Source organism: Bos javanicus, chromosome 18, assembly GCF_032452875.1.
Source record: "Bos javanicus breed banteng chromosome 18, ARS-OSU_banteng_1.0, whole genome shotgun sequence".
Classification (NCBI taxonomy): domain Eukaryota; kingdom Metazoa; phylum Chordata; class Mammalia; order Artiodactyla; family Bovidae; genus Bos; species Bos javanicus.
Window position 1 is genome coordinate 63607918 of NC_083885.1, and position 27318 is coordinate 63635235.

Below are 27318 nucleotides of genomic sequence, written 5' to 3' on the forward strand. Positions count from 1 at the left end.
CGAAAATTTTCACCTCTTTTCAGTGTCCACCTGTTCTACAAAATAATCCACATGCTTGCCTCCCTTTATTTTTCTGTGACCATGGTTCCCTCTGTGTGTCCACATGGGTGGAAACCTTACTCTGACCCCGAGATGATCCCTGCCGCCGGGGCCACACCACCGACCTCTCATGCTTTGCTGTGGTTCCCCTCCATTTGGGGAACTTTCTTTCTGCCCTTGTCTGTGGCTACATGTTTCAGAAACACTCTCCAAGCACATCTCAGTGTTAGGAGCAGAGGAGGCTCTGGGTGGGCACCACACTCACCCCCTTCGGTGCAGTCTCAGCCCGCAGCCCTTCATGTCCACCCTCTCCTGCTGTCACCTCGTCTGGAAATTGACCATGACGACGGCAGCAAGAGCCTGCAGCCCCTCTGAGGGCTGGGGTCGGGACAACAGGCAGAGAAGGAACCTCAGGCGCAGAGAAAGGGCACCACCGCCCCAGGTACATGAGCAGCGGGCACATGTTTATAGGAGCATCTGTTTTCCAACAGAGTGAGAGCTCTGACCCCAATCAATACCCCCTAAAGCTTGCAGGTGACGACAAGACCGGGAGGACACTGTGCCCAAGGACCCTGGGGCCCTGAGGAGGCAGGAAGCACCCAGGGGCTTGTTCCAAGGAAGGCGGGCTGGACGGTGATGCGATACAGAGAGACGCCCTGAAGGGGGCTGCCATGGGGGAAACCCACACCCCGGGGCAGTGGAGGAGTCAGTTTCCTTCCTTATTCCCTGAAGCCTCCTCTGGGCTCTCAGCCACATGGACTCCACTGAGCCCAGGGACACTCTGATCATTTGTCCCTCATAAAGAGCAGATTTGTGGACACAGAGGGGAAGGAGAGGGTGGGATGAATGGAGAGAGTAGCATGGAAATGCGCACACCGGCACGTGTAAAACAGACCACGCAGGAATGTGCCCTGTGACTCAGCGAGCTCACACAGGGCTCTGTACAACCTAGAGGGGAGGGAGGTTCTAGAGGGAGGGCGTGTGACACACATGGCCGATCCATGCTGATGTGTGGCAGAAACCAGCACCATATTGTAAAGTAATAATCCAGCATTTAAAAAGTGTGTCTCTGGGTATCTGAGCCCTGTGGGCAGCAAGAGACAGCATCCTCCCCAAAGCATCTCCAGCACCTGCTGACCCCGTCCACGGAGAGGACCCCCGGGGACCTGCTGATGGGCGGGCAGAGGAGGAAGCAGACCCCGAGGGGAGGCTCTCAGAGGGAAGGACATGCCCTGCTTGACCACACCTGAAACGGGTGTCTCAGGAACACACTGGGACTGTCACAGGAACAACGCCCGGCTTTCAAGAAGAGGCTGTTCCCCTTCCTGTGGGGACACTGATGTGACAGCCACGTGACAGGAAGCCCCAGTCCCGGAGAGGACACACCCTGTGGTCCGTCTGTCCGGAGGACACCCAGGTCTCTTCCATCCTCACAGCCTGGACCGCAGGGAAGAGACGCCATGGCCCCCGCGCTCCCTGCCCTGCTCTGCCTTGGTGAGATGGGAGGGGCAGGGGGAGCCCTGGTCTGGAGGGACCTCCAGCCAGCCTGCTCCATCAGGGGAACCCAGGGCCCAGGAGACTCCCCGGGTGGAGAAGCGCTGCTCAGAGCTGAGGGCACACCTCTCACAGGGCGCTCTCTTCCAGGACTGAGTGTGGGCCTGAGGACCCAGGTGCAGGCCGGTGAGTCTGTCCCAGGGCCCAGCTCCCTCCTCTCGTGGGGACAAGGTCACCCCCAGGCCGTGGGCAGGGGGAGGGCAGCCTGGGGGTCATGGAGGGGGAGTCTGGGAGGTCTGGGCTGAGAGCCAGGACCTGGGGGGGAGTCCTGGTGAGCCCGCCTCTGATTTCCTTCCAGGGACCCTCCCCAAACCCACCATCTGGGCTGAGCCAGGCTCTGTGGTCCCCTGGGGGAGCCCTGTGAGCATCTGGTGTCAGGGTCCCCCGGGGGCCCAGGAGTTCCATCTGGATAAAGAGGGAAACCCAGTTTTATGGGACAGAGAGAAACCCCCGGGTCCCGGGGACAAGGCCAGGTTCTCCATCCACTACATGGGAGAGGACCACGGAGGGAGCTATCAGTGCTACTACAGAACCCGCACTGGCTGGTCAGAGCGCAGTGACCCCCTGGAGCTGGTGGTGACACGTGAGGGACACTCGGGGGCCTCGGGCTCTGCCATCAGGAGGGGGTCTGCTCTTAGGGGCTGTCCCTCTCACAGCCCAGCCCTGGGGAGGGGAGGGGAGGGTGGGGGCCCCACGGAACCAGTAGCCTCCTTCTCTCCTAGGACCCTACGGCAAACCCAGACTCTCAGCCTTGCCGAGCCGTGTAGTGATGTCGGGAGGGAATGTGACCCTCCAGTGTGGCTCCCGTCGGGGATTTAACAGATTCCTTCTAACCAAGGAAGGAGAAGACGAGTCCTCTCGGACCCTGGATGGACAACGAATGCTCGACGGGCAGACCCAGGCCCTGTTCCCCGTGGGCCCTGTGACCCCCGGGCACAGGTGGACGTTCAGATGCTACGGCTTTAACAGGGACACCCCCCAGGTGTGGTCAGCCCCCAGCGACCCCCTGGAGCTCCTGGTCTCAGGTGAGGAATCCCGTCCTGACCCCATACATTTGTGCAGACAAGACAATGTACTGGGGTCTCTGCTCCCAGGGGAGCCCCTGTGAGAGGGTGGGGAGAGGAGCGTGGGGCTCACAGGACAGACACACAGACTGAGACACGACAAGGCCTGGGGCCGGGCCGGGAGAGGGGGTCCACGGGGGAAGTGGTCCCTACAACCCAGCATGTGTCTCTCCCCAGGGCTGTCTGGGAAGCCCTCCCTCCTGACCCTGCAGGGCCCTGTCGTCACCTCTGGACAGAACCTGACCCTCCAGTGTCGCTCTGACGTTGGCTACACCAGATTCGCTCTGTCCAAGGAGGGGGGACAGGACCTCCCCCAGCACCCTGCCCAGAGGCCCCAGGGGGGTCTCTATCAGGCCGACTTCCCCCTGGGCCCCGTGGACACCGTCCACAGGGGCCAGTACAGATGCTACGGTGGACACGGCCTCTCCTCCGAGTGGTCGGCCCCCAGTGAGCCCCTGGAGCTGCTGGTGGCAGGTGAGGAGCCAGCGGGTCAGTCGGGGAGCAGACTCTGCACAGGCCCCACCGGGGAGCCCCAGGGGTGAGGCTGGGACCAGGGGGAGGGGTCCCAGGGAGGGACAGAGAGACAGGGGTCAGGGTGGGGAGAGACTCGGAGAAACGGAGACAGCACTGAGGGGCCAGAGAGGCCCGCGGAGTCTCGCTCAGAACTAGGCCCGGCGCCCGCACCCCCTTCCTCTCTGCAGGACGGCTCAGAGACAGACCCTCCCTCTCGGTGCGGCCGGACCCTCGGTGGCCCCGGGGGAGACCGTGACCCTGCTGTGTCAGTCAGGAGACAGGACAGACACCTTCCTTCTGTCCAAGGAGGGGGCAGCCCATCGCCCCCTGCGTCTGCGCTCCCAGGACCAAGCCGGGCGGTACCAGGCCGAGTTCTCCTTGAGCCCTGTGACCTCAGCCCACGGGGGCACCTACAGGTGCTACGGCTCACTCAGCACAGACCCCTACCTGCTGTCACAGCCCAGTGAGCCCCTGGCGCTCGTGGTCTCAGGTGAGGCCCAGTCTGTCCGTCTCACTCAGCAGCTCGGGGCTCTGCCCTGGGAGCGCAGGGCGGTGGTGGAGGAGGGGGCGCTGAAGGAGGGCCCCCTGGGGGAGGGGCCTCGGAGCCCGTGCCCCTTCCCTTCCTCCCGCACTGGGGTCCCGGAGGGGCAGGTGGGCAGTGTGAGGGTCTCAGGGAGGCCACAGGGCCGTGCAGGGCAGAGGGGAGTGAGGTGGGTTCCCCGGGTCAGCCCGGCGTACGCCTTCCTGGGCTCATTCCCAGGACCCAGTCTCCCAGCCACAGACCCAGATCCGAACCTGGGGAGTCTCGGGGCTCTCTGCTCAGGGGAGACAGCCCACCCCAGGGCATTTTAACATTCTCTGAGAGGACAAGGCCCCTCAGATCGTCAAGGGGTGGCGGGGAGTCAGGCAGAGATGGCGCCAGAGCCACAGGCTGCAGGGGCCTGAGGCTGCTGGATGGGGTTCAGTCTGTGGAGAAGCTGGTCCGCCCCCACCACATCCTGCCCCCGGAGGCTGCAGGGATCACCTCCTCCCGCGGGAAGAGTCCAGCTGGCAGACACAGAGGGCTGAGCGAGCGTCTGTAGGGGGAGGTGGATCCGTGGGAGCCACGGTTGGGTCCCACCACGGGACCCCACAGACCACTGCTCACAGGGGTCAGCCCGGGATCCCACAGACCACCGCTCAGGGGAGGGCCCCACCCCACCCTGTGCTGTCAGAGCTCCTTCAGCTCAGGGTCCTGACAGGAACGTCTGAGACAGTAAGATAGAGAGACCCCTGAAGTCTCCCGAGGAGGACACGGCCCACCCACAGCCTCCCTTCACGACACTCGGGCTCGGCTGATACCCTCCCCCAGCACCGCTGTCAGACCAGCGAGTGTGAACAAGGACAGCATCCCCGTCGGGTTGGGCTCGGGGCCGCATCTTCTCACGGGAGGCGGGTGCCCTGGGCACACACAGTGGGTAACGGGGCCGGCGCTGACCTGTGCACCCTCACCCCAGACTACACGGTGCAGAATCTCACCCGGATGGGCCTCGCGGCTTTGGTCCTGCTGGTCCTGGGGATCCTTCTCTGCCAGGCTTGGCACGACCACGGAGGAGCCCGAGACGCAGCCCGGAGCTGAGCAACGGGACCCAACACCGCCCAGAGCGCAGGAGCCTGGGACCCGAGCTTCTGGTGTAGGAGCTTCTGGATGAGCCTCTGACCCTGGGGGAGAGATGAGCCGCAAGGTGGGAGGAGGCCCAGGCGGGTCGGCCTCTGCTCACGGGGCCCCCTCCCTCCTGGGGAGGATGCCCCGGCTCCCGGCTGCTCTCACCCCTGGCCCGAGGCGCATCCCACATGGCAGGGGTGGGTCCTCACCCTGCATGCCCCCAGGCTCTGTCCACTCGCATGGAGGACGTGAGCCTCATTGTTCATGCCCGCCGTCTCTGGTGTGCGCAATGACCTCCATCTCTTCTCAGAAACAGAATGCTGTTAAAGTAACTGAATAAATGGGTTAAATGGGGCCCTGTTTGGAACAGTTGGATCCTAAACTCTTCCCTGAGCCCCCTCTGGACCCTGCATGCCCCTCCTCCTTGTCTGAGGACACCCGCTGTAGTCTCTCCAGAAACACTGTCAGTGTGAAGGGACACCCTGGCGTTTGAAGTGACCGTCAGGGCTACACTGGTAAATGAGCTCAGGAATATATCGTTTTGTAAAGAGCCCCAACATGGGGTTTCCCTGGTGGTGAAGAATCTGCCAGCCAATGCAAGAGACACGGGTTCAATCCGTGATCCTGAACACCCCACACGCCAGGGAGCAACTGAGTCCATGAGCCGCAGTGACAGAGGCCGGCACGTCCTGGAGCCCGCGCACTGCCAGAGAGGCCAGTGCTGCAGAAGCCCGGACACCAAAGCGAGGGAACAGCCCTGCTCACATAACCAGACACACCCCCGCAGCAACACAGACCTGGCACAGACAAAATCATCAGGCAATAAATGCTTAAAGGGCCCAGTGTGAACTGTGTGTCTCTTTGGGGCCATCGCACTCTGTGGCCAACCTCAAGGAGCCTGGGTGAACGCGCTGAAGGCCAGGTGGGAAGGAAGGAGCAGGTGGACTTTCCTACAGGCCGAGTCTGGTGCAGCCAGCCCCCACTGATGGCCCCATGGGCACAGATGTGTCCTTCTCATTACAATCACATAGGATCATCTCCACCTCAGTTTTATGCCCCAGGGACCCTGAAATGAGATGCCCACCTCCTAGTTCATCTGTAAGAGATGGAAAGAGAAAAGTTTGATGGAGGAGACAAGGCTGACTCTGACGATTCCCAGCACATCGTGGGCAGGTGTACTCATCAGCCGGGTCAATCTGGAGAGTCGACAGCAACTCTCAGTTAAAGGGCAGAGACACAGCGCTGGCCCACAGTTGTATAACCCAGAGGAAGATGCGTGCACAGCCACACGTGTACAAGGAGAAAAAGGACACGTGGGTTGTTCACAGTAGAAAAAGTTACAGAAATCACTTTCACCAAAATGAATGGTTTGGTGTGTATATATGCGACAGAATTTTATACAAAAAATGCACAAAGCTGGACTGCTACAGAAACACAAGTCAGTTTTCAAGCATGACGGTGAATAAGTGAAACACGATCTTAGGAGTCCAGTGCATCACATCAAATTCAAAAGGGAACAACGTGGGACTCAAATACATAAAATAAGAACTGAGACGGGAGGAACAAGAGCTGCTACCGGGTTTCCCTGGTGGCTTGGCGGATAAGAATCCAGCCGCCAACGCAGGGGATGCGGGTTCCATCCCTGCTGCGAGAAGATCCCCCGCCGGCCGCAAATGCTGAGCCCGCGGGCCCAAAGCCGTGCCCTGCAACAAGACACACCATCAAAGTGAGGAGCCCAGGCACCGCAGAGAAGGGAAAACCCTCCTGTGCTCAGCTAAATGGGAGGAAAGCCCCTGGGCAGCGAGGAAGACCCAGCACCATCCTCTGTCGCTCAGGCGTGTCTGACTCTTTGAGACACCATAGACAGTAGTAGCCCACCAGGATCCTCTTGGCAGCGAGGAAGACCCAGCACCATCCTCTGTCCCTCAGGCATGTCCGACTCTGTGACCGCATGGACTGTAGCCCACCAGGCTCCTCCAGGCAGCGAGGAAGACCCAGCACTGTCTGTCCCTCAGGCGTGTCTGACTCTGTGCGACCACATGGACTGAGGCCACCAGGCTCCTGTGTCCATGAGATTCTCTAGGTGAGATACTGGAGTGGGTTGCATTGCCCTCCTCCAGGGGATCTTCCCCACCAAGGGATCAAACTCAGGTTTCCCAAGTAGCAGGCAGATTCTTTACCATCTGAGCCACCAGGGAAGTCCAGCACAGCCAAAACTAATAAATTTTTAAAAAATGATACCTCAGAGATACAAAAGTTTATAAGAGAGTACTAAGAACCACTGTGTGCTCAGCCATCCGACAGCAAACCTGGAAGACATGCACGAGTCTCTAGAGACACACAGCCCACCAGAACGGAGGCAAGAAGACCCAGACAGCCTGAACAGACTGGCCAATGGAAGCGACACAGAATCTGTAATAACACCAATTGAAACTCCATGCAAACCAGAGGCCAGAACTGGATGGCTTCACAGAGGACTTCTACCAAACTGACAAAGAGGAACTTATATGACCCTCTTCACACTCTCCCAGGAGACTGAAGAGGACGAAACACTCCCAAAGTCCTTCTATGAGCCACCGTCACGCCGATACCTAAACCAGACAAAGACACAACCAAAAAAGAAGTTACAGAACAGAGCGCTTTATGAACATAAACGCAAAATGGGCAACAAAATATTAGCTAACCGAATTCAACAACACACAAAAAGAATCACACGCCATGATCAACTTGGATTCATACCAGAGTCACAAGGATAATTCAACATGTGCAAATCGATCAATGTAAGTCACCACATCAACAAGAGAAAAGACAAAACAACATGCTCGTCTTAACAGGTTCAGAGAAAGCACTGATAAAATACAACATCCATTCATCATAAAAGGTGTCGCCAAAGTGAGTACAGAGGGAAGACATCTCAACGTAATAAAACCGACTTATGACAAGCACACAGTCAACACAGTCCTCAAAGGTAACAAGCGGAAAGCCTTTCTAGAACTCTGGGACAAGGTAAGGACGCCCACTCTCACCATTTGTGTTCAACACACCACTGGAAGTCCTAGTCATAGCAATCAGGCAAGAAAAAAAAAAAGGATTCAACTTGGGGCAGGAAGGAGGCAAAACTGTTCCGTGTATGCAGATGACGTGATACTGGATTTACAAAACCCTGAAGACTGCACACACAACCTGCAGAACCGAGGGAGGGGGCACCTGGTCTGGGGAGTGGGCAGGTGGGTTGTCTGGGTCTGCAGTCTCTTCGTGTCTGTGTGTGTGTGTGTGTCTGTGTGCCCGCGCTTGTGCTCAGTCATGTCCAACTCTTTGTGACTCCACAGACAGTAGCCTGCCAGGCTCGTCTGGGCATGGATTCTCCAGGTAAGAATACTGAGGTGGGCTTCCATGTCCTTCTCCAGGGGATCTTCCCCACCCAGGGATCGAACGTGAGTCTCTGCACGTCCTGTGCTGGCAGGCAGATTCTTTACCACTGAGCCGCCTGGGGAGCCCGAGTGCAGCCTACCATCACTCCGTTTCTCTCATTCAAAAACAGCACAAGATACCTGCTTACTCTTCTCGGTTTTCCCTGTGTATGTGGACTATCAGGGATTCCCAGGGGGCACTAGGGGTGAAGAGCCCCCTGCCAGTGCAGGAGACGTAAGAGACTTGGGTTCAATCCCCGGGTGGGGAAGATCCCCTGGAGGAGGTCATGGCCACCCCCTCCAGTATTCCTGCCTGGTGAATCCCGTGCACAGAGGGGCGTGGCAGGCTACAGGCCGTGGGGTTGCAAAGAGTCAGACATGGCTGTAGTGACTGAGCACGCACACTAGTTAACTATCGTTTCTGTTTTCCATTTCTGGCCTCACTGTGACACATTTCAGAAATTTTAATCAGCGCTTTAAGCAAGATGGCAGATCGGGAAGTCCCAGCCCTCACCTCGCACAGAAACACTGATAAACCGGGATTATTTGGGCCTAATGACCTTTAAGCAAACTGCAGAATCCAGCTAGTGAGCTGCAACACCTCAGATGAGCAAAAAAAGCAAGAAGAACCACTTCAAAAGGATAAACGGAGGAGGTTCTGTTTCCCTGTCTCCGCTCCCACAAGCTGGCAGAGCTCAGCGCTGAGAGGACCCTCCTTGGGCCCAGGCCCCTCCTCCTCAGGAGGACAGTGGATGCAGCCGCGCCACGTCCCCAGGCTCCAGGCCGCTGCCTCAGAGACCGCCTTGCTGCTCAGCTCACGAGAGCACCAGGCCACAGACACACTTGGGGCCACAAAGCAGGAAGAGAAGGGACGGGGCTCTGTGCGGCCGGCTCCGCCTCGGGGCTTAGAGGAGCACGGGGTCCTCAGACTTCTCCTTCAGGGCAGGGGCACAACGGGGCGGGGGCACAGCATCGTTCCCCGGACGGGAGGGTGGGGGAGGCTCATGTCCACAGACCACGTCTCCGAGGCTCCAGAATCTCTAACTGGGCTGGGGGCAAAATCCCACCATATATCCAAGAGGAGGCGGCTGCTTCTCCCAGCGCACAGACAGCAAAGCAGAGCCACAAGAAACACTGAGAATCGGGAACCATGACTCTGCCCAGGGAAGCAGAGAAATGGCAAGAAAACGGGAGATCTATGAGCTCCCTTATCACGGAAAACAGTTGTCCCGAAGCAGCTCAGTGAATTGATCTTCCACAAGGTGCCAAGAGCAGAGAATGGTAAAGGACACTGCCTTCAATAAACGGTGCTGGAAGAGCGGCTTCTGCTGTTGCTGCTGCTAAGTCGCTTCAGTTGTGTCCGACTCTGTGCAACCCCATAGACGGCAGCCTGCCAGGCTTCCCCGTCGCTGGGATTCTCCAGGCAAGAACACTGGAAGGGGCTGCCATTTCCTTCTTCAATGCATGAAAGTGAAATGTGAAAGTGAAGTCGCTCAGTCGTGTCTGACTCTATGCGACCCCATGGACTGCAGCCTACCAGGCTCCTCCGTCCACGGGATTCTCCAGGCAAGAGTACTGGAGTGGGGTGCCGTGGCCTTCTCCTGCTGGAAGAGGTAGATAACAGTAATTGTCTTAAAGAGCTTCAGTGAACTGATCTTCCACTGGGGTGCCCAGAACACAATGGGAAAATCCCTTCAATAAACGGTGCTGGAAGAGCCAGATGACAGCAGGCAGGAGGGTGAAGCTGGACCCTCAGCTCAAACTATAAGTGAAATCATCTCAAAACGCAGCAGAGACACAGGGCCGGAAACGATGAAAGAACAAGAGGAAGACACGGGGGGCGCGTCGTGACATGGTGCGGACAAGGGTTCTTTGGATATGACACCCAAAGCACAGGCAGCAAAGACAGAACCAGACCAGGGGGAGTCCGGTAAACAAAACCCACACAACAAAGGAAACAGTCACAGGAAAGGCAATGGGTGCAACGGGAGAAGATGCGTGCAAACCACACATCTGATAAGGAGCTACTTCTCAAATATACAAGGAGCTCACACAACTCAACCCAAAGTAACACCAACCCAGTTTTTAAATGGGCACAGGACCTGAACAGGTATCTCTCAAAAGACAATGTCCAAATGGCCAAACAGACATGGAAAGGCGCTCAGCATCCACCAGTCCTCAGGGGAGCACACGCCAGAGCCAGTGAGATGTCATTGCACGTGTTACAGACACTCGACTCCCAGGAAAAAGAGAGGTGCTGCCAAAATGCGGAGGGAAGAGAACCTTGTGCATGGTGGTTGGCAAGGCAGTCGGTGCAGCCACCGTGGAAAACAGTATGGAGTTTCCCCAAAAAACTAAACGTAGAACCACCTACCACATGACCCAGCAATTCCCTCCAGGGTATGTAGCCAAAGAAGAAGCCAGGACCTCAGAGACGTATCTGCACTCCTGTGTTCTGCAGCGCTGTTCCCAGTAGCAGGATGCGGCCACAACCTGGATGTGTCGATAGATAAAAGCACAAAGAAAATGCCAGACACACACACACACACACACACAATGGAGTCTCACTCAGCCTTTAAAAAAAGGGAATCCCTCCTTTTGAGACAACATGGGTGAAGCTGGAGAACATTATGCCGAGTAAAATAAGCCAGACACAGACAGGCAAACGCAGCAGGAGCTCACTGAGTGTGGAATCTAAAACAGACTCGGCGAAATGTAGGAGAATGTAGTCCCCAGAGCGTGGGAAGGGGATAACGGGAAGGTGCTGGTCACGGGGAACAAAGTTTCCTGGACACCGATGAGTAAGTTCTGGAGACCTGATGTGCACCAATGTGACTAGAGCTGACAGTACTATACTGTAGACTCAATCCTGCTCAGAGGGTATTAATCTCCTTAATAGCCAAAGGAGATTTCACCGTTAATGACGTCAGTGTTTCTCTAGATATGAGAAGATGCAAGAATTGGAACTCATAAAATCTTGTCCTGAAAAGACCTAACTATCTGGAGGCCTGTTCTGCCAGTTTTTCCCAGAGCACAGAGTGCCTCATTCATGGTTTTCATTCAGGGGCGTTGAAAGTCAGCAGTTGCAGTGGTCATGATTTAATCTTTGTAGATGTAGATGGCAAATGTCAGTTTTCATTGGCAGAGCCCCCTTTTGCTCATAAACTTGACCAACAGTATCCAAAATTCTCTGGACCACCTGTCTTGTTAGCCTCTTGGTCCAGGAAAATATTCCCTCTTGTTGCTTCTTCCCATATCTAGAGTTACACTGTTACCATCATTGATCTTATGTGGCACTATATATTATTCTATTAGAGCCCTCAGACACTCATTTGACAGTGTAAGAAACAGTAATTTTGTGAAACAGGTGAAATGCAAATAACATAGCCAGCACTCTTAGTAAAGTCACAAGTAAGACTTAAGTTAAGAGCGTCCATTAGATGTAGCCCAGTAGATCTCAGGTCATCTGACTTAGTCTGCTCTGTAGAATGTTTATCTTCCAGGGAAATTGTATATTGGCACCGTCTACAACGCACATAGCCCCGTTTTAAAGTGTTACTAGGCTGATTGTCCTTAGTATGATTTAATTGTTTCCAACACAGAGGAGACCTTAAACCTAAATTACCATAGCCTGGTGTTATCTATATAAATCCGTCCCATAATTATGGGAGATTTTTCCTCCTTTGCTGAAACTTTTCTTGTTACTCTGATTGAGCTTGAGTAATAGAAAAAAGGTCAAATTTATGGCCAGAGTCAGAGCAGTATTTTTAATTGGCCCAGTGAGGTGCCGGGAGCCAGCATGGGAGTTCCCACCCATGACAAGGTCATGCAGGAGAGCCCTGACAGGCAAGGCGAGTCAGGGCTCGAGGGGCCCTCTAGACCTGCCTGAGCGTCTACCCCAAAACCAGAATCTGTCTGTTTTACTATTTTACGACTTTTACCAACTCCTCTGATATTCACGGGGGGCTATCCCTGACCACCTTTCTCTGTAAGAAAATCAACTTAGAGCTCTAGTTAATAAGTCTCCTGGGCATAATAGAAGTGTTTCAATTCAAACCCCTCTGATGACTTTCTAGCTTGCCTGACAGGTTTGTTCAGACTCCTGCAGCTACGCATGTGATTGTTCACAGCCTCCCAAGGACGAGAGGCACAGGAAGCTTAAGATATGCTAATAATGCAGAGCTTCTCAGAGAGTTAACATTGTTAGAATAGAACTAGTAGAGGATTTCTTTGTTGAGCTAATGCTTGCTGCCAAGTTTCCATATCCCTTACCTATTGTGTCCCTGGGAGTGTATTGATTAATATAGTTGGTATATAGAAATGTAAGTAGTAGCTTTAATGTTTGTAATCTTGGACCCTTGAGTTAATTCTTTTCTTGTTATAACCCACCACACTTTTGCCCTGTAGGAATGCAACTTTATCTAATGCTGTCAGAGGGTGGCGCCTGACTTCAGAATAATCACCTTTAGAGAAAATAAGTTTTCTGATTGACTAACCATTATTCAGAAGAAAGGGTCATAAAATGTTAACAGGCCTCCTGGCCAAAAGATGATGTAAATCACCTAAATCCTTTGCATATGATAAGTTTGCAGAAAGAAAGCCTGGCTTCGATATAGAGTCAAGGACTGCTGACCTTGCATGACTCTACATCCCTTATTATCATCTATGCACAACTTAAGGTATAAAAGCTACTTTGGAAAATAAAGTTGCGGGCCATGCTCATCAAGCTTGGTCTCCCCATATAGTTCTTTCTTGCTTCCTTTTCTCTCCTTTTCTTCTCTGTTCTTCCTTCAGGATGAATGATTGGAGCATGGGGGCTCTCTGAGACGACTTACTTGCCTGGGCTTCTAAGACCCACTTGAGAAGGTGCTTAAGGTGGGGCACCTTCAGCGATTCGAGAGAGAGCCTGTGGCCTCTGTGGTCAGAGCAAGTTTGGTGTCACAAACTATTAGTTTCCCACATAAACCAGGCAGGTCAAGCCTCTGTCTCTCCCCTTTGCTATCCTTTTGGCCAACGCCGTCCTCCCGAGGGAATCCCTGGATCCAACCGGGGCTGGACCCCGGTAGTGAGGTGATCCCATCTAGTAATATCACAGTAACCTGAATATGACTATAATTTTTAAAGTAAATTTTCTCAGGGCCAACCAGCTAGAGTCTTGTAGTAGAGAAATTTAACAAGGTAACCCAGAACTAGACACAGGTAATTGGCCAAAAACCCAACAATTGAATTGATTTCTAAAACTAGCATGGAATCAGACCTATGATAGAAAAGTCTTTGATTTATATGCAAAGGTCTAAGAAGTCAAGAAAACATAAATGATGATACAAATCATGTCCAGCATCTTGGGCAAGCTGTCTACCTCTGATGTCGTTGCCTTCTCATCCTGGTGTAGTGTAGTTTCTCCTGCTTAAGCATCATTTTAAGGTGAGATCAGGTCAGCTGTCTTCTCTGTAAACCAATCCAGTGTAGGGGCCTTTGGATGTGGGAATTAATCTAAGAATTAATTTCCCTTCAGTTTCATTGTGCATGAGCTAGTTAAGAGTACCTGGTAAAAAAAAAGTCCTTCCATCCAGGTTGGAGACAGACCCTTAAATTATGTCTTTTTCCAGTCCTGGTTGCAGGTCATGAGGCATCTGGTCTTCATCCGAAGATAGATTACTGAGATAAGCTTCAGAAACAAACTTAGGGTGTTCTTTAAGAATTCAATTAAATTGTACATTAATATCACATAACAGCCAAGAACTATCTAAGAGGTGAGTCTTACTAGATGCAGACCTCCATTAACAAACTGGGATTTAACACTGTTTGGAAATATCTTTTTCTCCCTAAAGTTACCCTCATTGTTATCAAATATAACCAAATGAAGGCTAGCTTGTTTGCAAAATAGGTCTGTTCTCACTAATTTTGGCCTGATGATTTTTATAACCATAATTGACTATAGACTTTTTATTTTGCTGAAACATTTATAGAGTCTCAGACTGAACTTTTAAAATAAAACACGGCTGGGAAACTCACACCAAAGACTTATCACAGATTTTGCCTAACAAATCTAGGTGAATTCTTCCCTTTTTTAAGGTCTCAAAAAATTCTTGAGATTTTTGTACCCATGAGATAACTTTCCTAACTCATTTGATAAACTTACTGGAAAACTAAGAATTTCCAATTTTTTGGAGGAGTCAGATAGAGAGAAAACATAATTGTTTTGTTTGTAACATTTAATTTTACCAAAGTATTGTCCTAATTCGTTTGAGAGGAAGGTTTTCCCTACTCCCTGAAAACCCGTAATTTTTCAGAGAGAAACCGTAAAAGTTATAAACGTATTCGCTGCTTCTTTCAGTCCTTTTGTTAACTTTTGTGAAGTCATCAGGTTTTCTATTCGAATACCAGGACATATCAGAATGTTAAGAACTCCATATAATTTCTAAGGTATCTTATTAGTAATTAGTACTTTTACCATACATTTTAACATGAGTCGATTTGATAATTTGATCATTTGATAATCTTTTTCATGTAATTTAACCAACCAAATAAACACAGTTTAATATCTCTCTTTGGGATGTTTCAGGGGCCCTCTGAAGCACCCCAAAGTTAGCTAGAGGTCAAAAGAACTTCAAAAGAATTCGATTTAGTAAGTTTTATTGAAAAGATCAATTAAAAAGGTTTAGAACATTTGGTCAGATTTAGTCAACGTCGATGGGTGCATCATTTAGCTTGTTGATATGTCACAATGGGTGTAAATACCAAGGCTCAAGGTCTAGTGAAAGTCAGCTCCGCCATCTTGGACCTAGTTGGCTCTAACCAGTTTTCTTATGGCTGTGTCATTCCTAACAAAATCCATTTATCTAACTAATTGTAATCCAATTTTAGATAATCTGATCGTAACTCTCTTTAGTATTTTTCACACCTTTTTCTTTCTTTTTTTTTATATACTGAAAACACACTTCCTACTTTCCTTTAGCAATCAAGAAGTAACTTTTATATTAGCATTTTATAGATTTGTGAGCATAAATACCAGTGATAATTTCTAAAACCCTTGCTTTCTTAGAACATTTTAGGATGGCACCAAACATAGGTCAATTAGGTATTTAATACTGAATATTTCCCAGTTCTCATGAACCTGGAATTTATTGTTTAATTTAGAATTATTTGATTTGTAAGTGCTTACCTTTTTTAAGCCAGTTAAATAGACCTCATTTACAAATAACCTCAAAAATATTACCCAGACACAAAGACAAACCAAGACATATTTAGACATACACAGTGCAAGATCTAGCTTCATTTTCTAAGTTTAGTCATGAATTAGATATTACAATATAAAATTTACTAGTTTGTAAAAAAAACAGTTGAAATAAGTAAAAATTTTAAAGTCTTTTTCCCCTTTTCCCTCAGTCTCAGGAATTAGAGATGGTCTAGATACGTGTTCCTGAGAGCCCTCAAGGCACAGGGAAAGGCACTCAAGTTCTAACAAAATGGAGGCAGGTCTAAACCAAATGGTGGCCAGACAAAGCAAAATGGCCATCAAAAATCACAACACAGAACACAGAGTTAAAACACACACATATACCTGGCAGTCCTCATCAGACACTCCCTTAAATACAAGACACTTCCCCTAAGTACAAGAATATAGTCTCTCAGAAAACCTCCTGTAGAGACATAGAACGTCAGATCAAAGATTTCAAAGGGAGGAAAGGAAGCCAGGTTGAAAGAAGAAGGTGGGGAGGCAGGAGAGGGGGCAAAAGGGGTGGCCTTACAGACGTCTCCTGCCACCAACAGACACCCAGGCGTTATGGGACGTTTCCCTCGGCTTCCAGAGAAGGGAGGACTGGAATTCGGCCCTACCAGAAATCAGACCAGACCAGAATCAGAATTCGAGTTCTCTGCCAAGAGGAGGTGATCAGTCTCCAATCCTCAGCTCAGGCTGAGGGCCCTTCAACCAGTATCCTGTGTCCAGGACCGGGGGACTAGAAAAACAAGGAAGGATAGGAAGGGTTAAGGAGAGGAAAAAGAGAGAGGGAAGGGGAGAGAGGTCAATAAGTCTCTTCTTCCTTACTGGTCGGGGCACTCTGGCCAGTTGTCCATGTCAGGAGAAGACCAGGGACAAAAGGGTCCCAGTTGCGGCCACTGGGTCTGGTCCATTGTCAGGCAAGCTGGCCCCTGAGTACCCCGAGTGGTCAGGATGTCAGTCTCAGCCAAGAAGAGTCCCCACCAGAGTTGCCATTTGTTGCAGGAAGGAGGACCCCTTCCAGGGCCCGAAACTGGGCTCTTGTCTAACACTCGGAAATGAATTGTCCGAGGAGACACATGTGCTGACAAAGCAAGAGATTTTATTGGGAAAGGGCACCCGGGTGGAGAGCAGTAGGGTAAGGGAACCCAGGAGGACTGCTCTGCCATGTGGCTCACAGTCTCAGGTTTTATGGTGATGGGATTAGTTTCCGGGTGGTCTTTAGCCAATCATTCTAATTCAGAGTCTTTCCTGGCAGCGCACGCATGGCTCAGCCAAGATGGATGCTAGCGAGAGAGATTCTGCAAAGTGGATGGACAAGTGGTGTCTCCTTTCGACCTTTCCCAAACTCTTCACGTTGGTGGTGGCTTATTAGTTCCGTATTCCTTATCAGGATCTCCTGCCATAAAACAACTCATGCAAATGGTTACTATGGTGCCTGGCTAGGGTGGGCGGTTTCAGTCAGTGTGCTTCCCCTAAAAGAACCACTTCAAAAGGATAAACAGAGCAGGTTCTGTTTCCCTGTCTCCCCTCCCACAAGATGGCAGAGCTCAGGGCTGAGAGGACCCCCTTTGGGCCCAGGCCCTCTCCTCTCCAGGAGAACAGTGGGTGCAGCTGCGCCACATCCCCAGGCTCCGGGCCGCTGCCTCAGAGACCGCCTCGCTGCTCAGCTCATGAGAGCACCAGGCCACAGACACACGTGGGGCCACAAAGCAGGAAGAGAAGAGACGGGGCTCTGTGCAACCGGCTCGGCCTCAGGGGTTAGAGGAGCACGGGCTCCTCAGACTTCTCCCTCAGGGCAGGTGCTCAATGGGGTGGGGGCACAGCATCATCTCCCCAGACGGGAGGGCAGGGGAGCGTCATGTCACAGAGCACGTATCAGAGGCTCCAGAATCTCTAACTGGGCTGGGGGCAAAATCCCACCATAAGTCCGAACGGAGGCGGCTGCTTCTCCCAGCAGAAAGACACCAAAGCAGAGCCACAAGAAACAGCGAGAACCAGGAGCCATGACTCTGCCCAGGGCAGCAGAGAAACCCCAAGAACCGGGAACCGTGACTCTGCCCGGGGCACCAGAGAAACACCAAGAACCGGGAACCATGGCTCTGCCCAAGGCAGCAGAGAAACTGCAGGAAAATGGGAGATACATGAGCTCCCTTATTATGGAAAATAATTGTCCCGAAGCAGCTCAGTGAACTGATCTTCCACAAGGTGCCCAGAGCACAGAAGGGGAAAGGACAGTCCCTTCAATAAACGATGCTGGAAGAGCCAGATGACAGCAGGCAGGAGGGTGAAGCTGGACCCTCAGCTCACACTATACATGAAATCATCTCAAAACGCAGCAGAGACTTAAACACAGGGCCTGAAACCATGAAAGAACAAGACGAAGACACAGGGGGAACGTCGTGACATGGGTGTGGACAAGGTTTCTTTGGATATGACACCAAAAGCACAGGCAGCAAAGACAGAACCAGACCAGGGGGAGTCCAGTAAATAAAACCCACACAACAAAGGAAACAGTCCCAGGAAAGGCAATGGGTGCAACGGGAGAAGATGTGTGCTGCTGGGGGCCGGCATGAGGACCTCCACCCATGGCAAAGGTCACGAGGAAGGAGGCTCGACATACACAAAGGCGGGATCGAGCCTTGGGAGTCCCCCTGGAAATTCTCGAGCATCTATCCCCTAACCGGAGCCTGCCTACTTTACTACTTTGTGCTCTCACCTACACCTCTGACTTTACGGGGGCTGTCCCCCACCACCTCTTTTGGAGAAGGAGTTAACTTAGAGCTCCAGTTAATAATAATTCCTGGGCGTGATAGGAGTGTTTCAACCTACAAACTCCTCTGAAGGTTCTCTATCCTGCCTGACAGGCTCGTCCGGCCACATGTGATTGCTCACAGCCTCCCAACCGTGAGAGGCACGAGATGCTTTAAACCTTCTAAAGACAGGTTCTTTAGAGAAGTTAGAAAACTATTAGTATAGTATAGTGGGCTGATTAGAAATTGTATTGGTGAAGGATATTTCATTTGTTGAGCCAATGTTTGCTGCTAAGTCTCCACATCCCCTGCCGTTAATGAATATATAGAAGAAATAAGTATTAACCTTTGATATTAATCACGTTAGAACTTAGGCTAAGCAAATTCTTTCCTTACTTAAAACCCACTACACCCTCACCCTATAGGAATATAACTTTATCTGGTACCTTCGGAAGGTGGCGTCTGTTTCAAAAATAATCACCCGTGGAGAAATAAGTGTTCTGGTTGACTGACCGCTGTCACAAGGAGAGGGTCATAAATTGTCAGCAGGCCCCCCTGGCCAGAAGATGATGTAATACCCCTAAGACCTCTGTATACATTTGTATGAAGCACCTGACTTTGATCCCCGCGTGACTTTTGTATAACATCTCAGTGTATAAAAACAGACCCTGGAAAATAAAGAATGGGATCAGTTCCTTGAAATACTGGTCTCCCCATGTCGTTCTCTCTCTCAAACTCTGGCTGAGTTTCCATCTGGAGCATGGAGCCCGCCATGCTTACTAATTATGCCTGGGCTTCTAAGATATGACCAGGGAGGCCTCAGTGTCTCCTCTCCTTCAGGAGAACGGAAGGATGCCTGTGGCCTACATAAGTGGTGCAAGCTTCTTGTCTTGAAGTTTTATTGGTTTCCCGTGTAAACCAAGCTACTCAGCCTCTTTTCTCAACTGAATTTTCCAGCTGAGCTATCCTCATTCTATTACTCTTTATATTTCTAATTAATATTTAATTAAAGCCAGTGTATCCAGTGAACTCGCCAAAGCCGTCTCCCCTTCAAATACCCTGGATCAGCCGGGGCTGGACCTCAGCAGTGTGCAAACCACACATCTGATAAGGAGCTACTTCTCAAATATACAAGGAGCTCATACAACTCAACGCAAAGTAACACCAACCCGGTATTTAAATGGGCACAGGACCTGAACAGATATCTCTCAAAAGACGACATCCAAATGACCAAACAGACATGGAAAGGTGCTCAGCATCCATCAGTCCTCAGAGGATCACACGCCAGAGCCAGTGAGATGTCATTGCACGTTTTACAGACACTCGACTTCTAGGGAAAAGACAGGTGCTGCCAAAATGCGGAGAGAAGAGAACCTTGTGCATGGTGGTTGGGAAGGCAATCGGTGCAGCCATTGTGGAAAACAGTGTGGAGTTTCCTTAAGAAACTAAAAACAAAACTACCACATGACCCAGCAATTCCACTCCAGGGTATGTATCCAAAGAAGAAGCTGGGACCTCACACACGTATGTGCACTCTTGTGTTCTGCAGCATTGTTCCCAGTAGCAGGATGTGGCCACAACCTGGATGTCTGTCGATAGATAAATGCACAAAGGAAATGCCAGACACACACACACAATGGAGTCTCACTCAGCCTTTAAAAAAAGGGAATCCCTCCTTTTGAGACAACATGGGTGAAACCAGAGGACATTAAGCCGAGTAAAGTAAGCCAGACACAGACAGGCAAACGCAGCAGGAGCTCACTAACCTGTGGAATCTAAAACAGATTCGGAGAGACGGAGGAGAACGTAGTCCCCAGAGGCTGGGAAGGGGATAACGGGGAGGTGCTGGTCACGGGGAACAAAGTTTCAGGGATGCCGATGACTAAGTTCTGGAGACCTGATGTGCACTGATGTGACTAGAGCTGACTGAACTCTACCGTAGACTCAATCCTCCTCAGAGGGTAGCCCGGAAGTGTCCTCACCAGACCCGCAGACCAAGGTGAACTACAGGAGCTGATGGACACGCTAATTATAATTGGCATGACTGTGGTACTTATTTCACAGCATAGACAAAAGTCAGAACATCAAGCTGTGCATGTGGAACAGATACAATTTTTGTCGATTCAGTTCAGTTCAGTTCAGTCACTCAGTCGTGTCTGACTCTTTGCGACGCCATGGATCACAGCACGCCAGACCTTCCTGTCCATCAGCACTCCCGGAGTTTACCCAAACTCATGTCCATTGAGTCCATGATGCCATCCAACCATCTCATCCTCTGTAGTCCCCTTCTCCTCCTGCCCTCAATCTTTCCCAGCATCAGGGTCTTTTCAAATGAGTCAGTTCTTCACATCAGGTGGCCAAAGTATTGGAGTTTCAGCTTCAGCATCAGTCCTTCCAATGAACACTCAGGACTGATCTCCTTTAGGATGGACTGGTTGGATCACCTTCCAGTCCAGGGGATTCTCCAGAGTCTTCTCCAACACCACAGTTCAAAAGCATCAATTCTTTGGCTCTCAGCTTTCTTTATAGGCCAATTCTCACATCCATACATGACTACTGGAAAAACCGTAGCCTTGACTAGACGGACCTTTGTTGGCAAAGTAATGTCTCTGCTTTTGAATATGCTATCTAGGTTGGCCATAACTTTCCTTCCAAGGAGTAAGCGTCTTTTAATATCATGGTTGCAATCACCATCTGCAGTGATTTTGGAGCCCAGAAAAATAAAGTCTGACACTGTTTCCACTGTTTCCCCATCTATTCCCCATGAAATGATGGGACCAGATGCCATGATCTTAGTTTTCTGAAATTTGAGCTTTAAGCCAACTTTTTCACTCTCCTCTTTCACTTTCATCAAGAGGTTTTTTAGTTCCTCTTCACTTTCTGCCATAAAGGTGGTGTCGTCTGCATATCTGAGATTATTGATATTTCTCCCAGCAATCAGGATTCCAGCTTGTGTTTCATCCAGTCAAGCGTTTCTCATGATGTACTCTGCATATAAGCTAAATAAGCAGGAGGACAATATACAGCCTTGACATACTCCTTTTCCTCTTTGGAACCAGTCTGTTGTTCCATGTCCAGTTCTAATTGTTGCTTCCCACCTGCATACCTGTTTCTCAAGAGACAGGTCAGATGATCTGCTATTCACATCTCTTTCAGAATTTTCCACAGTTTATTGTGATCCACACAGTCAAGGGCTTTGGCATAGTCAATAAAGCAGAAATAGATGTTTTTCTGAAACTCTCTTGCTTTTTGATGATCCAGCAGATGTTGGCAATTTGATCTCTGGTTCCTCTGCCTTTTCTAAAACCAGCTTGAACATCAGAAAGTTCACGGTTCACATATTGCTGAAGCCTGGCTTGGAGAATTTGGAGCATTACTTTGCTAGCATGTGAGATGAGTGCAATTGTGCGGGAGTTTGAGCATTCTTTGGCATTGCCTTTCTTTGGGATTGGAATGATAACTGACCATTTCCAGTCCTGTGGCCACTGCTGAATTCTCTATATTTGCTGGCATATTGAGTGCAGCACTTTCACAGCATCAACTTTCAGGATTTGAAATAGCTCAACTGGAATTCCATTACCTCCACTAGCTTTGTTCAAAGTGATGCTTCCTAAGGCCCACTTGACTTCACATTCCAGGATGTCTGGCTCTAGGTGAGTGATCACACCATCGTGAATATCTGGGTCATGAAGATCTGTTTTGTACAGTTCTGTGTATTCTTGCCACCTCTTAATATCTTCTGCTTCTGTTAGGTCCATACCATTTCTGTCCTTTAATGTGCCCATCTTTGCATGAAATGTTCCCTTGGTATCTCTAATTTTCTTGAAGAAATCTCTATTCTTTCCCATTCTGTTCTTTTCCTCTATTTGTTTGCATTGATTGCTGAGGAAGGCTTTTTTATCTCTGCTTGCTTTTTTTGGAACTCTGCATTCAGATGGGAATATCTTTCCTTTTCTCCTTTGCTTTTCACTTTTCTTCTTTTCACAGCTATTTGGAAGGCCTCCCCAGACATCCATTTTTTGCATTTCTTTTCCATGGGGATGGTCTTAATCCCTGCTCCTGTACAAAGTCACAAACCTCCGTCCAGAGTTCATCAGGCACTCTGTCTATCAGATTTAGGCCCTTAAATCTATTTCTCACTTCCACTGTATAATCATAAGGTGTTGGGGGCCGGCGTGAGGCACTCCGCCCATGACAAAGGTCATGAGGAAGGAGGCTAGACATACGCAAAGGCAGGATCGAGCCTCAGGAGTCCCCCTGGAAATTCTTGAGCATCTACCCCCATAACCAGAGCCTGCCTACTTTACTACTTTGTGCTCGCCTACACCTCTGACTTTAGGGGGGGGTTGTCCCCCACCACCTCTTTCGGAGAAGGAGTTAACCTAGAGCTCCAGATAATAAAAACTCCTGGGCGTGACAAGAGTGTTTTAACCTACAACCTTCTCTGAAGGTTCTCTAGCCTGCCTGACAGGCTTGTCCGGCCACATGTGATTGCTCACAGCCTCCCAACCGTGAGAGGCACGAGATGCTTTAAACCTTCTAAAAACAGGTTCCTTAGAAAAGTTAGAAAACTATTAGTATAAGTATAATGGGCTGATTAGAAATTGTACTGGTGAAGGGTTTTTCATTTGTTGAGCCAATGTTTGTTGCTAAGTCTCCATATCCCCTGCCCTTACACACATTAATGAATATATAGAAGAAGTAAGTATTAACCTTTGATATTAATCACGTTAGACCTTAGGCTAAGTAAATTCTTTCCTTAACTAAAACCCACTACACCCTCACCCTATAGGAATGTAACTTTATTTGGGTCGTGTCTGTTTTAAGAATAATCACCCCTGGAGAAATAAGTGTCCTGGTTGACTGACCGCTGTCACAAGGAGAGGGTCATAAATTGTCAGCAGGCCCCCTGGCCAGAAGATGATGTAACACGCCTAAGACCTCTGTATACATTTGTATGAAGCACCTGACTTTGATAAAAGTCAGGACTGCTGACCCCACTTGACTGTTACATAACATCTCAGTGTATAAATGTAGACCATGAAAAATAAAGAATTGGGATCAGTTTCTCGAAATACTGGTCTCCCAATGTCTCTCTCTCACTCTGGCTGAGTCTCCATCTGGAGCGCAGAACCCGCCATGCTTACTAATTATGCCCAGGCTTCTAAGATCCGACCGGGGAGGCCTCAGTGTCTCCTCTCCTTCAGGAGAACGAAAGGACGCCTGCGGCCTACGTAGGTGGCGCAAACTTCTTGTCTTGAAGTTTTATTGGTCTCCCACATAAACCAAGCTACTCAGCCTCTTTTCTCTACTGAATTTTCCTACTGAGCTATCCTCATTCTATTACTCTTTACATCTCTAATTAATATCTAATTGAAGCTATTGTATCCTGATCCTCACCGACGCCGTCCCTGCTTCGAATACCCTGGATCAGCCGGGGCTGGACCCCGGCAATAAGGGATTTGATTTAGGTCATACCTGAATGGTCTAGTGGTTTTCCCTACTTTCTTCAATTTCAGTCTGAATTTGGCAATAAGGAGTTCATGATCTGAGCCACGGTCAGCTCCACGTCTTGTTTGTGCTGACTGTATAGAGCTTCTCCATCTTTGGCTGCAAAGAATATAATCAATCTGATTTCAGTCTTGACAATCTGGTGATATCCATGTGTAGAGTCTTCTCTTGTGTTGTTAGAAGAGGGTGTTTGCTATGACCAGTGCGTTCTCTTGGCAAAACTCTATTAGCCTTTGCCCTGATTCATTCTCTACTCCAACGCCAAATTTGCCTGTGACTGCAGGTGTTTCTTGACTTCCTACTTCTGCATTCCAGTCCCATATAATGAAAAGGACATATTTTGGGGGGGTGTTAGTTCTCAAAGGTCTTGTAAGTCTTCATAGAATCGTTCAGCTTCTTCAGCATTACTGTTTGGGGCATAGGCTTGGCTTACCGTGATACTGAATGGTTTGCCTTGGAAACGAACAGAGATTATTCTGTCATTTTTGAGATTGCACCCAAGTACTGCATTTCGGACTCTCTTGTTGACCATGAGAGCTACTCCATTTCTTCTAAGGGATTCCTGCCCACAGTAGTCGATATAATGGTCATCTGAGTTAAATTCACCCATTCCAGTCCATCTTAGTTCGCTGATTCCTAGAATGTCGATGTTCACTCTTGCCATCTCCTGTTTGACCACTTCCAATTTGCCTTGATTCATAGACCTGACATTCCAGGTTCCTATGCAATATTGCTCTTTACAGCATCAATTTTCTCAATTATACCTCCGTCAAGCTGAAAAGGTTTTCTTTCATTTAATTACAGCAGGCACGTTTGGAGTTATTCCATTTCTCATTTTAGGCACTTGCTCTCGTGCTTAAAATACGTATTTACATTTTTATTTCTGAACACGTATGCATTCTCCTCCTCCTTTAGAAAAGGCAAAGTATTAACGGTACTTCACCTGAACTCTGGGTACTCATATACTCGTGTGTGGGCATGTGCACGTCTCTCTCCATGCACACGTGTGGGTGTGTTTGTGCATGCAAGTGTGTGTCTGCGTACTTTTCCAAAGCTCATTTTCGGCCATGCGTTCCTCTCTGTTGCATCTCACTGTCTCTCTGCCATCTCTCAGTATTCCTTTCTGTGTGAAAACCATCAATATCCAAGAACTTGCACCTCTGGAAATGCCTTCTCTCACCCTCATTCTCTTTTTATCAAGTTGCTGGAGAACACTTCCTATTTGGAATCCAGTGTGTAACTCAAGTACTAGGAGAGGAAAACGCTTGTCAAGGTTAAGGGCCCCATGCCCCCAGAGCCCACCTCTTCTCTGAGGACCTGGCGGTTTGAGGCTAAGGCACGGCCCACAGCGGGAGGCGGTGCCGAACCTTCTGGAAGCTGGGGCTGTGCTCTGCATGAAGCCCTCACTTCTGCCCCTTGCAAGTACTCCGACTCAGGGGGAACTCTTCCTGGTTAATGCCTGACAGCATGGCTCCAGTATCCTTTAGCGCCCCCTTTTGGTAGGGGGCAGTCTGCTCCCTGTGGGCTGGTCATTCGCTTGATAATCTGCGTTTTCCACTGGAAGTAATTTCAGGACATTTTCAGGGCCTCAGTCCAGTCTGCCTTTTTTTACTTGAATTTTATTTAAAATAGAATTAACTGTTTCAAATTGTATAATTCAGTACCAAATACTTTTTAAATTTAACCTTCAGTTTCTCAGTTTATTATGAAAGGTCAAGATACGAATGTTACTTTTTTTACCATGTAATTAATTAACCTATTTGTTGTATATAACCTATTTGTTGTAATTAATTAACCTATTTGTTGATGTCGCTCTGGCACACAGGCTCTCCGTTGCAGGGTGTGGGGTCTTTAGCTTAAGTATGCCGTGTCTGGATCCCTGGCCAGTGATCCCGCTGGGGCCCCTAAGTAAGGAGCACCGAGTCTCAGTCACGGGCCCAGCGAGGCGGCCCTCGGGTGTCACGTGCAGAGGCATGAGTCCCAGCCCTTCGCAGGTCGGTTCTCGTCAGTAAAGGAGGCTCCGTTATTTGCTTCCTCAGCCGTTGCCGTCTGTCCTGAGCGTCTTCCCATCTGACACTTACGACAGATACCACACTGGCCCTCAGCACAGGCCCGCCTCTCCTGAATCTCCCTGTCTGCACTCTGTGCTGCACTCTGAACCATTTCCTCAATGCTATACTCCGACTTCATACGTGGCCGCTCAGCTGTCTTTTTGACTGCATGACTTTTTAACGTGTTCAATCTACTGTATTGTTCACGTTGAAAATTTTCACCTCTTTTCAGTGACCACCTGTTCTTCTACAAAATAACCCACATGCTTGCCTCCCTTTATGTTTCTGTGACGATGGTTCCCTCTGTGTGTCCACATGGGTGGAAACCTTCCTCCGACCCCGACATGATCCCCACCGCCGGGGCCACATGGCCTACCTCTCCTGCTTTGCTGTGCTTCCCCTCCATTTGGTGAACTTTCTTTCTGCCCTTGTCTGTGGCTACGTGTTTCAGAAACACTCTCCAAGCACGTCTCAGAGTTAGGAGCAGAGGAGGCTCTGGGTGGGTACCACACTCACCCTCTACGTGCAGTCTCAGCCTGCAGCCCTTCACATCCACCCTCTCCTGCCATCACCTCGTCTGGAAATTGACCATGACGACGGCAGCAAGAGCCCGCAGCCCCTCTGAGGGCTGGGGTCGGGACAACATGCAAAGGAGGAACCTCAGGTGCCGAGAAAGGGCACCGCCGCCCCAGGTACATGAGCAGCGGGCACACGTTTACAGGAGTATCTGTTCTCCATCAGAGTGAGAGCTCTGACCCAAATCAATACCCCCTAAAGCTTGCAGGTGATGACAAGATCGGGAGGAGACTGTGCCCAAGGACCCCGAGGCCCCGAGGAGGCAGGAAGTACCCAGGGGCTTGTTCCCAGGAAGGTGGGCTGGACGGTGATTCGATAAAGAGAGACACCCCTGAAGGGGGTTGTGACGGGGAAAACCCACACTCCGGGGCAGGGGAGGAGTCAGTTTCTATCCTTACTCCCTGAGCATCTCCTTTGGATTCTCGACCACATGGACTCCACTCAGCCCAGGGAGACGCTGACTGTGTGTCCCTCATAAAGAGCAGACTTGTGGACTCAGAGGGGAGGGAGAGTTGGGACGAATGGAGAGAGGAGCATGGAAACGTGCACACCAGCACGTGTAAAACAGACCACGGGGGAGTGTGCCATGTGACTCACAGAGCTCACACAGGGGCTTTGTGACAACCTAGAGGGGAGAGAGTTGTAGAGGGAGGGCATGTGACACATAAGGCCGATCCATGCTGATGTATGGCAGAAACCAGCACCATATTGTAAAGTAACGATCCTCCAATTAAAAAAAAAAAAAGTGTCTCTGGGGATCTGAGTCCTGCGGGCATCAGGGGCTGGCATCCTCTCCGAAGCATCTCCAGGGCCTGGTGACCCCATCCACAGTGAGAACCCCACAGGGATTGCTATCGGTGGGCAGAGGAGGAAGCAGACCCCGAGGTGAGGCTTGCAGAGGGAAGGCCATGTCCTGGATGCCCTCTATTGGAAGGGACTGTAATGGGGACGACGCCAGGCTTTCAAAAAGAGGCTGTTCC

At 50.2% G+C, this 27318-nt stretch overlaps 1 protein-coding gene and 1 long non-coding RNA gene across 2 annotated transcripts in view; one reads left to right on the forward strand and one right to left on the reverse strand.

The window, feature by feature from the left end:
* LOC133229492 (leukocyte immunoglobulin-like receptor subfamily B member 5) overlaps nt 1–27318 on the forward strand; it is a 63657-nt gene that overhangs the window by 10786 nt on the left and 25553 nt on the right. The window contains exons 12-15 of the mRNA XM_061385858.1: nt 1378–1533; nt 1684–1719; nt 1892–2176; nt 2316–2618. Coding sequence (XP_061241842.1) covers nt 1378–1533; nt 1684–1719; nt 1892–2176; nt 2316–2618 — 780 coding nt within the window. The remainder of the gene's footprint in view (nt 1–1377; nt 1534–1683; nt 1720–1891; nt 2177–2315; nt 2619–27318) is intronic.
* LOC133231141 (uncharacterized) lies at nt 3457–27268 on the reverse strand. Its single transcript, XR_009731056.1, has 3 exons — nt 10304–27268; nt 4662–9829; nt 3457–3655 (listed from the first exon to the last, which is right to left on the reverse strand). It is a non-coding gene; the product is annotated as an uncharacterized LOC133231141 (long non-coding RNA).